General features: G+C 33.9%; 1 protein-coding gene across 1 annotated transcript; it reads left to right on the top strand.

The window, feature by feature from the left end:
- The first annotated feature begins 2819 nt into the window (after window positions 1–2819).
- Window positions 2820–7384, top strand: LOC133183211 (uncharacterized). Its single transcript, XM_061318160.1, has 3 exons — window positions 2820–2854; window positions 6090–7181; window positions 7289–7384. The coding sequence occupies exon 2, from the start codon at window positions 6090–6092 to the stop codon at window positions 7170–7172; it is 1083 nt and encodes a 360-aa protein (XP_061174144.1). The 5' UTR covers window positions 2820–2854; the 3' UTR covers window positions 7173–7181; window positions 7289–7384.
- Window positions 7385–12200: the final 4816 nt, after the last annotated feature.

A 12200-nucleotide genomic window follows, 5' to 3' on the forward strand; every position in this document is an offset into this window, starting at 1 on the left:
ACGGGGCTCAAGAAATTAATACACTTGAATTTACATTTTTTTTACCGAGTGCCCGGGTACTCGATCGGAAAAACGTTCGAGTAACCGATTATCAAAAATTGACCGATTTGACATCCCTAATATATATATATATATATATATATATATATATATATATATATATATATATATATATATATATTTGTGTGTGTGTATATTTGTGTGTGTGTGTGTGTGTGTGTGTGTGTGAGAGAGAGGGAGGGTGTGTGTGTGTGAGAGAGAGGGAGGGTGTGTGTGTGTGTGTAATTCAAAATGTGATTTTTAATAACTTAATACTTCCATGCTTCAAATGACGTATCAAAATAGTTAAGTCTTAATTCACACAAATTTTGACCTATGCATAGGTTGATTTGGCTCTATAAATTGAGAACACGTGTTCCATGAAAAAATTTGACTCTACTCTAGCCCCAGTTAAGGAATTATGACTTAATCAAACTTGAATCCATGCAACATGTGGATGCTTCAATATCTATACGTCTTACACGGCCAAGTGACGAATTTTTAAAGATTTTTTAATACACCAATTATGCAAAATTTTATACTAAAATTTTATCCCAACCCTATTGTGGTCCCATCCCTCCGCGAGTGCCATGATTTAAACAAACCTGAATTTGATCTACCTGGGGATGCTTTCATATTGATATCACAAATACTGCTCTGCTGTCCTTGAGAGGTAGATTTTTAAACTATTTTCCTACATATTCCCATGTAAAAATCAAATCCCTTATTTTGGCCCCACCTTACCCCATGGATCTATGATTTGAACAAATCTGAGCCTGAATACTGTTCATTATCTCCACTATCTGAAGATGCTTGCAAGTTTACATACGATTAATCATGGTTTTTGATGATTTTGTTACGAATTTTTAACGATGAACCCCCGGAAATTCCAGATTTGGGATCAGTTGCCCAGGGAGAGTAAACATCCCTTGTCAACCGGTCACACCCGCCATGAACCCTACGCATTAATGAGGTAGAATATTCCGGTAGTAAAATTTAGTATAAAAACAAAGACTTAACAATTGATATGAAATATGCTAATTTGTATTTGCTAACAAGGTTGCAATAGCGACCAGAGAATAAACGAAATGCTGACTTTAAACGAAGTTGTTGGAATCCCTGTAAAATCAACTTATTAAAATTGAAGACATTCCAGTATGTTCTTGAAAATCGAATAAGTTGGGAGACATAAACGACATTAACAGTTCATAGCGGGAATATTACTACATAAATAAGGAAAGTTGACCATGGAAAAGCTGAAGTCATCTCGTTTGTTATACAATTTAGTTGTTAGTTGGTCCTTATCGTCTATATATAGTCTGTAAAACATCCAAATATGAAATACAAATGTAGGTGTGACAGACAGTCTGTGGTGTCTTTTATTCAATTTCACTGGGATATATTGAGTAGATATATGAATAGAAGTAACTATAATATTTTTTAATTGATAAAACGTCCTCGATATATCTGAATGTGTAGTGAAAGCCGCAGCAAGCGTTTTCTCCCTTTTCATCTAGAAGTGTTTTAATAATTCTTCTTCCTAGAAATATATATTTTCTTTTTTTTTTTTCAAAATCTAAACCAACAATCTGAAATTGATTTGAGTGGCATTTTTGTATATTTACACTTGCTGTTTTCTAGTAAGCCAACTATGAAATACATCGACCGAATTTTCATCCTAGCTGAGCCGGGAGAGGGCAAACAAACATTATTTTAAAGTTGGCTCAATGTGTTAGTTATAACACAACAAGTGTATTAGACACCTACTCGCTTCGACACATAACCCACTTGCTTTTATTAGATAACACAGCAAACACTTACTTTTGTGAACCTTCACTCGATATTTAGATTACGGGAGTAAAAAGAAAATTGAGGCCATTCAAGATATTTGATGATATTTCCACCTGCATGTACATATAAATTAAAGTACGGTAGTTATAATTTAGCTATTAAGAAATGCATATTCAATCAGATACTCGCCAATTTATCACTAAACCACGATATTAAGATAGATGTCTTTCTATGAATATTCAGATGACAGATAGATGGGAAGTTTATTCTGAGGATGTTAAGGTAATGTGGTCCATATACCTTTCCGTCTATTTCGATGGGAAAAAAAAGAATTTCACAGTTAGTTTAAGTTAAAAGTCATCTTCAATTATTTAATATCATTTTTTAAATAAAGTGATTCAAGTTTGTGAAATGGATCATCACCATATTTCCAGTTACATGTATATGTACCTAATACTCTACCAAAACACACCCACTGTTTTAATCTCATTCGTCTTTTTTGTTTCGTATTTCCTGTTTTGTCAATTCCCCGTGCGTAAGATAATTACATGTAATTAAAATTTTGTAAATATGTAAAATAGAATTGGTGTATTTGAATAACGAGATCATTGATTACGCGATGTTTTACATTCATTCACAAATATAACTAAACTCATCTGTCTTCTCAGTGCACTTAAAAATGAATTTCAATGAATCCTGCACTTCGGTTCCGTGCATTTTTTTCTTCATTATAATAAACATTCAGTGCAAATCCAGAATGATTTATTTGCCAAATATAACTGGCTTCTGATTTTCTAAAACGTCAACACAGGATCCCATATGAGATATGACCGGAAGTTGTAGGGTCAATATCAGAGTAACAATTGGCTCCAGAAATTAGCATGGTTTGTACTCTTCAAAGCAATAATCTGTCTTATTTGTAATAGATATTGATAATTCCAATAGAGTATATAAAAGGCTAATTTTACTTAATATTTTCACATTCAGAAGTTTTCTGAAAGTCTAGCCAGCTGCAGAACTTGAGGTAAGTTTTTTTTTTCAGTAAAATATTGTACCTAAATATTTTTACGTATAATTTTAATGCTCTGTAACTACCTGAGTTCACATGTTTAAAAAATACCGACAATAATCGTGGATACTTTCACTGTATATAGTACTTAGGTAAATCAAGCTACGTAGCTAAATATGATGTTAACAAAAATTTCGAACCCGATTGCACACAACTCAATTCTAATTTACACTTGGAAAAGCAAAATATTGTTTGTTATATTTTACCATCCCCTCGTTCAGTTTTATTTATGTGATTGGAATATGAGAAGATTAGACAATAGATGATTATATTAAAAATACACATATTTCTAGGCAAACTTCGATCTCGGTGCAAATTACGTCACTTTCGTTTCGTACAGCACTACCTAACACACACAGAAACACCCCCCCCCCCCCAAAAAAAAAAAAACAAACAAAAAAAAAAACACAACCACACACACACACAACTGCGCTACTATATCTCCCCAACTCCGTTGCGATGGGATAAAAATTGCTGTTGCCTGTCATGTTATTAAAAAAGTAGTATTTGATCATTTTTCGGCATAAAAAGATAGTACCACACATTAATCAAAGAAAAAATTATATGATTCATTTCTTAAATCTATATAAAATATTCTACAATTGAAGTCCCTAATTATAAATTTTATCCACTTTATAAAATCCTTTTTACTGTTTAAAACTGTGAACTAAAATCCTTATTCTTTACTGAGTAAATTTGAAAAACAATTCTTGTGATATATCCCTATACTTCCGTCACAGGCACGTGTTTGTGTAATATATATATATTTTTTAACTCGTAGTGTAATAATAACATAGGGTATTTAACTCCGAATTACATGGAGTATCCCCTCCCCAGAATCAATGTCATTTTGAGAACTCTTTATTACCATTTTCTTCTAATTTATCTACACAACCATATATTGTATATATGCTTGTCTTTGTTTTCCGTATCTCCGTAAACAGCATCAAAAATCTGAAACTCCTCTGGCGGAATATGATCTTGGATTTTGATTGGCTATAAATCTGTTTCGAAAATTACGTCAGAAAAATATCGTAATGTTTTTATGGAAAACAAAAATTTAAACAAAATTTATTTATTCTCTGCAAAAGTTAAAAATTTTAAAACTCTCTAATGTATAAATTTTGCTCTCTGCCCAAGATTAGTATATAACACTTCATGGCGTGAGACACATGCGCATTTTCTAGTCGGCGAGCAGAGTTTTGATGCCGTTCACGGAGATAAAAGAAAATAAGGACGACCATGCATATACCTTGTGTTATTATTTTACTATGGGTTAATAAAATTATTACATAAACAAGTGCTTGTGGTTACTGTTCCGCCAAAATATAGTCCCTGCTAGATTTTTAACTCCATCTCTTTGTCAAGTTGTACATTTGTAAAAGCCGTGAAAGAACAAGATGTGTTTGCTTATGGCGAAGATTAAAGTTTCTCAAATGTAAGTCAAACTCCAAGGTCAAGAGATAATAAAATGTTGTTACCCAAAGAAAAGTCTTGTCTCAAGGAATAAACCTGCGAAATATGATAGCCCTATCACCAACCTTGAAAAGGTATGGCGAAGGTAAAGTTTTTCCATAAGTAAGTGAAACATCAAGGTAAAAAGGAAGAAATACACAGGTGAAATATGAAAGCTCTAGCACCAACCATTCAAAAGTTATGGACAACGTTAAAGTTTTTAAAAAGTAGGTGAAACTCCAAATCTAGGAAAAAAGGTCAAAACTGTTTGTACCCAAGTGAAGGTCTTTTCGCAAGAAATACACATGTGAAATATGAAAACACTAGAGCCAACAGTTCAAAAGTTATTGCTAAGGTTGAAGTTTGTTAAAATTTTGCAAAAGTGGGTCAAACTCAAAGGTCAAGGGGTCAAATATGATGGTTAATAAAAAAAGGTCTTGTCAAATGTCAAATATGAAAGTCATAGCTCATAATCTTCGATTATGGGTGGCATTGGGTGCATAAGAATATGCTCTGTTGTAGATTGAATCGGAAATCAATGGCAGTCTATAAGAATTTTGTATGATACTACCTTTTACAAACAATTGCTTGCTTTTGTTTTAATGTGAGTTGTGAGTCTGTTTTCAAAAACATGACACATAGTAATGTGCTCTTTTGCGATGGGTGCTCCGCTTTGCAGTAACCTTATTTTACTAGGTGTTTTTTTTGATAACATATTCGAAACAGTAATGAAAACTGAACAAGTCTAGATTAGATATAACAATATCTTTTACCGAATCATGAGCGGGTACAAATTCTGAAGACGTCTTTCTTGCATGAAATACGGAGATAACAAACAGTATTCAAGTTCAAAGTCCGTTTAGAAAATAAAAATCGGAAGCGGAGCAAACACGGACCTCCTAAAACATCAGAGACGGGATCAGGTGCCATGGAGGAGTGAGCATTCCCTGCCCACCGGTCAAACCCGCCGTGTGCTAATTGTCATGGCCGGGAAAACGAAAAGATCCGTAGACAATTCAGTGTGTAAATTATGGCCTAACAAGTAGTATGAAACACGGCAGTCAACATTTGACTTAATGATATCGATAGGTTGTATTTGCTGACCAGGTCATTGTATCAACCATAAAACTTGCGAAATGATGACTTTAAACGAGACTGTTGATATTTCTGTTTCATCAATTTGTTTGACAAAAATACAATTCAATAAAAAAAATGAAAGAGAAAAACCATATTCAGTAGGGTCATTTATTCTCAATTTGGTCTTATAATTGTGATAAGTCGGTCTAAGGAACGTATGGGCGGCTGGACCGTGCCACAACCGCTGATACCTCCAGTAAGCAGTAAAGTATCGAGTGGAGAAAAGTCCAATGCCGTACCCGATTGCACGCAACTCAATGGAATACTATAGAAAGTCATTAATAAAATGCCGAATCAAATGTTTAAAATGTTTAATTAGGTTTTATTTCTGTGTTTGCAATACAAAAATTACAAAAAAAAAGAGTTGAATAACAAGAAATAATCAATTAAGCAAGGCAGAAAATGCCATTTGTTGATTCCGATATAAACTATCACTTCCGTCACGTATACGCCAAATTACCCACTAACCCACACACTCACAAGCGCATCACTATATCCACTCCATCTTTGCTGCGAGGGGATAAGAAAGTGTTACTCACAAAAATACTTCTCATGCATTCCCAAGTATTATCTCTAAAGAATTTTATTGATTTTACAGATGGTTAGGTTTACCGTCCCCCTCTTGTTGTTTGCTTTCGTATCCTGTCAAAAGTACCCAGGATACAAAAACCCACGTGGTTCACCAGCACTTGACTTACTGACTGGAGGGGTGAGTGAATTCATCGTGGACGGCAGGACTTACGGAACTGATCTACCCCCACTTCTGACCGGAGAAGCCAGTTTCCGGAGATTTGAAGAAAGTCGCTTTAGAAGACCAGGCGATTTTAAGGAGCAGTTTAAGAGAAGCAATTCATTTAATGTGGGACAAGGCGGTGAAATTTCCTTTCAATCACCACGTAGGTCTGATATTTATCCAGGTGGTAGGGGTAAAAATTCCCAGGGTAGAAAATTTAAGAACATTCCATGGGCACCCAGACCGATTCCCTCAAAACCATTCAACCCCATTTTATCAAATGGTAATTTCCGCTCAAGCAGGGGTGGGGAATGGAACACATTAAATATTGGTGGACGAGCAACATTTCCCTATACATCTGGATCTCTTATTCCCAGACACTCTTCATATGGAGGCAGTGATTTCTCTGGAGCTGAATATCCCGAAATTAAAGATGATGAAGACTTCAAGTTTCGACATAGAAACACACAAAGAAGAGGTTTTGGTACAGAAACTTTGAATACAAGAAAAGAAGAATTTTCTGACTTTCCATATGAGCGAGATTCCTTTGGAACAAGTTATCCAGTGGACGACAGTCAAACTAAATTTAGTACACGTCGGATATTTGGAAGAAATCCAGTAATCAACCTACCAAAGCCTGTAGATGGCATTTTTGATAACTTTGGCATCGATCGGAGTGAAATTATACATGGCGATGATTTAGTTAGTTTTGGAAGAACTCGTGGAACAAATGTCCTTAGTGGGATAGACCGTTCTTTTCAAACCTTTAGAACAGGTCCCAGAGCATACCAATCAGATGGTTCATCTTTCTCGCGGTTTGATGCCACAGGGGTAAATAATATACAACCGGAGTTCTCAAGACAGAATTTGGGAGGCGGTATATTTGAAAACAATGGCATATCAGAATTACCAAGAGTCGGGAGGATACCTACTGTTAAAAAATATTAAGTTCCATAGGTAAGTTTTACGGATTTACGGTTAAATGGGAAAATTGTGATTGACATCATGTTGAGAATTATTTGTTAATTAAGTCGAGCTATTTTTCTTTTTCTTTATTTTTGCAGGTTTATGGTATAATCTTTGAATTTTCAACAGATGGCAATCCAATGAGCAATCGATTTTGAACGAAAGAGTTATTAAATAAATATTGGTTTCTGATATTCTTTCTTTTTTATTAAATATATGCATTGGATAATCTTATCAGTTGTTATAACACACACCTCTTCAAATTACGAAAATGATAGAGCGCAATGTATATTTTGATCCTATTTCCATATTTCGTAACCGAGATAATTCATCGAAAGATATGAGTCCAACACACAGAATGTTTACATAGCTTCATACATGTCATTAAAAAAAGATTCCAATCAGACACGTACGGTCTGAATAATCAATAAATCTCAGTTTTTTTCAAATGTTTTTTTTTTCTCAAAAGTCTTTTCATGCTGTCTTCATTTGAACACAAGAAAAGAATCGCAATAGTCAATAGCACCCTCCATCCTCGCAAAAAACAAAAAAAATTCAAAAATATTTTCAGTTTTTAATTCATTTATCACAGACTACCACTAAAAAACAAGTGACACCATTTCTTAATTATTTATTTATTAAGTTTGGCATCATATGGCCACGGCTGGTTGCAGATCAATTATTTAAGATACATGTGTTCAGTGGGTGCCGACCCAATTGGTTTTTGGCACACCTCCAATCAAAGCAAACAATCAATCAATCAATCAATATTAACTGTACACATGTCATTTTTTACACTATAAGACTGGCGTTTGCTTTCCAAATTTTGCGGTGCACCAGCCTTATAAAACAATATTCAATCAATCAATCAATATTCAATTGAATCAATCAATATCAAGTTCAATCAATCAATCAATCAATAAATTAATCAATTCAATTAATGAATATCCAATCAATTAATGAATATTCAGTTGAATCAATCAAAAAGTTTCAGTCCAATGAATCAATCCATTTTCAATAATATCAATCAATATTCAATCAATCAATCAATATTCAATCAATCAATGTTCAATCAATCAATGTTTCAATATTCAATCAATCAATGTTCAATCAATCAATGTTCAATCAATCAATACTCACTCAATTCAATGAATTGTAGTAAGTTTATGTTTAAGCCAAACAATATTTCAATAAATTAATCAATGTTCTGTGTTAATTATCAAGTCAATTAATTGTTTTCCATCGATAAGTCATCCACATAATCAAGTTGCAGCTGCGCCCTGTTAACAGCGACGCGTGTCAAGATGATTTGTGTTCAGCGCTATTCGATGTATCTCTCCAACTGGCTCTTCGCTCTGTTAATTACAGAGACAATACTGTCCGCATAATAAATTAACCAGCCGTGACGATGGGTGTTATCTAGTCCTTGATCGATAGTTATCGTGTTGCAGCTTCACCCTGTTTAGAGTCAATAAGCCAATACGATTGGGTGAGCGAAGTCCTTCCTTCTGGTACTTGGAAGTGTCCATCACGATACCATTCATCACTGTATGGCAAGGAATGGCAGCTTTGGCCGGTCATGACTAAGGCAAGGTCTTAGAATGATTGACAGCTTGGCTCCTTAGGCCTCTTTCTCTGAAATGAAAAGAACTCGGCGCAGAAAACAACTCAAAGTAATATGGGGTGTAGAAGGGCGGGTAAATTTTCTTAAAAGTTCACAGCAAACCCTAAACGTGCAACATTTGGAAATGGTGTTAGAATGGAATGTACAAATGCTTGCGCATATATTGCGCGCGCATCCTTCCACGTGGGGCGCTGTGATAAATGGATTTATAACGCATTCACTTCATAAATCCGATTATCACAGACTACCACTAAAAAACAAGTGACACCATTTCTTAATTATTTATTTATTAAGTTTGGCATCATATGGCCACGGCTGGTTGCAGATCAATTATTTAAGATACATGTGTTCAGTGGGTGCCGACCCAATTGGTTTTTGGCACACCTCCAATCAAAGCAAACAAACAATCAATCAATCAATATTAACTGTACACATGTCATTTTTTACACTATAAGACTGGCGTTTGCTTTCCAAATTTTGCGGTGCGCCAGCCTTATAAAACAATATTCAATCAATCAATCAATATTCAATTGAATCAATCAATATCAAGTTCAATCAATCAATCAATCAATAAATTAATCAATTCAATTAATGAATATCCAATCAATTAATGAATATTCAGTTGAATCAATCAAAAAGTTTCAGTCCAATGAATCAATCCATTTTCAATAATATCAATCAATATTCATTCAATCAATCAATATTCAATCAATCAATGTTCAATCAATCAATGTTTCAATATTCAATCAATCAATGTTCAATCAATCAATGTTCAATCAATCAATACTCACTCAATTCAATGAATTGTAGTAAGTTTATGTTTAAGCCAAACAATATTTCAATTAATCAATGTTCTGTCAATTGTTTTCCATTGACCAGTTGTCAAAATAATTATGTTGCAGCTGCGCCCTGTTCACAGCGGCGCTAGTCGAGATGAAGTGTGTTAAGCTAAATCCGCCAAACGTGCATAGTTACTCATGTAATATGCACGCCGCCACAAACGTGGGGGTAGCTTAACACTCTACTCACAAAACCATCCGTCACCCCCACAATATATATCAATGATACTACTACTACTATAAATGATAATATTAAATCAAGTTGGCAGTTCACTATGTTTTTAAGCCCGCTTTTAAAAATTTTAGCTTACTGCCAGACGAATTGTATATATAAAATATCCTCTGTTGTAACTAGATTAATTATGCTTGGTAACTGAGTTAATTACTTTTGCGATCTTTTTCCTGATCGAACTTCCCATCACATCTGGAAACGACCCTATAGTTAACTTTACTGAACTATTTAAGGATTCGGCAGTTTTATCAATGCATATCTTTACACAGCCAAGGTCATTTGCCCCGTAATAGAATATCGGATTAGGAACTCCATTCTAGCACATTCCTCTCTTAATTGCTTTGTTACAACATACTAAAATTTACTGCTATAGAAGCCTGTGATTAAAATGAACAGATGAACAAAATATCTAGAGAAAAAGTTCAAAAGTCTTTCTTATTCTACTGAACTGTAGGGTTTATAATCTATGAATGATAACATTTAAATTGTTCTCTTCCAAATAATTGAATTGATTCGCATGAAAGTAAGTAGCTTTTCAAGTTCTAAAAGAATATAATTTACATGTATAGTGCATATATTTATATTGAGACGCAACACATCTAGTTTAAGGTTAATATAAATAATAAATTACCAGGAATGTTTGCTCTGATTCGTAAACAATGGTGCATGACTAATAATTAACAATACAGAGAGTAACTGTGTCTCTTTACCCTACTGCCCCCCCCCCCCCCCCCCTGCAGTTTAACGTCTACGTGAGAAAGTACTCGTTTTATATAACGAGGTTGTACTTATGCAGTGCCGAGTTTAAACTTAAAGTGCTTAGTATAAAAAGGTTTTCTTACTAAAGATAGTTAATTATCTACTTTTGGATACATATGGTCATTAATGAGAACATGAGATGGAATACACTATTTATTTATTTATTTATTTATTTATTTATTGATGATGATAGTATGGTAGATAAGATTCTTTATTTCCAAATCAGGGCCCTTTCAGGCATCACAACAAGCATGATTTCTACAATTACAAACAGTACAAACAATTTATGTGTATACATACTAAATAATCTATACATGTATTTGTATATTGTAAAATTTGACACTGTATATGTAAGTAATATTGATAAATGAAATAGTACTTCCGTGATGATAACATGTGAAGTGTGATCAAGTAATTCTAAGATGGAGATCTCAATTTAATAAGGTAAAATCTAAAAACGTGTATAAGTCATTTATAAATATACTAAACATCAAATCAAACTGTATAGATCTTACATATTTTGACGTCTGTTTATAAAGTTGTGTGATCTAATCGTAACCAAAATAACTTTACTACAATTATAGGTGTATAATCATATGCTGGCTTTCCCGCAGCCAGTATGCCTTCCGTCTGCGCTTAAGAATATTACTGCTTAATCAGCCATATCGTAAAGAAATAAATATAAAGTGATTCAAATTTTAAATGACATAAAAACAAATGGTCTTTATACAAATGAAAAGTTGCTGCATTTTATATGCCAATCATTGCATCGTGGGAACGCTGGTAACAGAGCGGTAAGACGGCACTGAAAGAATTGCATTTCATTTGAAGTGACTTTTAAGATTTATTGGCCCTTCCTATCAGCAAAATCTTAGGTTTAATTAGCTTTTCGTCAGAATACAAACTTGACATGTATCAATTTCCAAACCCAGATGAATTAATTTTTGTGACGGGAACAAATGTTCAACGCATTGAAGAATTCCCAATGCTGACCAAAATCGCCAAACGTGTCATCAATTTTGAGCAAATGTTGGCGTGAGCTGAACTTGCAAAACAGAAAGACATCAAGATAAATAAATGCGTTTCATATTTCGAACCAGGTTGTGACGAGTGAAAAAAAGATAATATTTCATTTGTGTTTAATTAATTTATTAATCACTTCGTTTATTTATTTATTTGTGACGATGTGTAACAACAAATGGAAGGCGTTTGACATAGTAGTTATTCGAAGCCAAGTACGCAAAAAATCATCTGGTTTTCTAGACAATAGTCTAAAAACGATTTTTTGTATCCATTTTGCCAGGTAAAGATCTTATCAATGGTGCTATCATACCGATTATGGCCCTCAATCTATAAAATTTTTGGTTTATTGTTATGTGGATATTGATCCCCCTCCATGATTTGTGGGCCTAGTTTTGATAGAGGTGTTAAGGAAAAAGGAACAGCCATTCGCCCATAGCTATTTCACTCAGCAACATATACTGAATTTGTCTTGATACAGATCTACTGAAATTAATTTCAATCAATTAATTAATTAATTTGCTCCATGCGCCCTA

This window comes from Saccostrea echinata, unplaced genomic scaffold (genome assembly GCF_033153115.1).
Source record: "Saccostrea echinata isolate AGI-Se365-2 ecotype Australia unplaced genomic scaffold, CSIRO_AGI_Sech_v1 ptg000009l, whole genome shotgun sequence".
Lineage (NCBI taxonomy): Eukaryota > Metazoa > Mollusca > Bivalvia > Ostreida > Ostreidae > Saccostrea > Saccostrea echinata.

Coding starts and splice junctions, on each gene's coding strand:
- LOC133183211 (XM_061318160.1), top strand. CDS start 6,090: ATGGTTAGGTTTACCGTCCCCCTCTTGTTGTTTGCTTTCGTATCCTGT.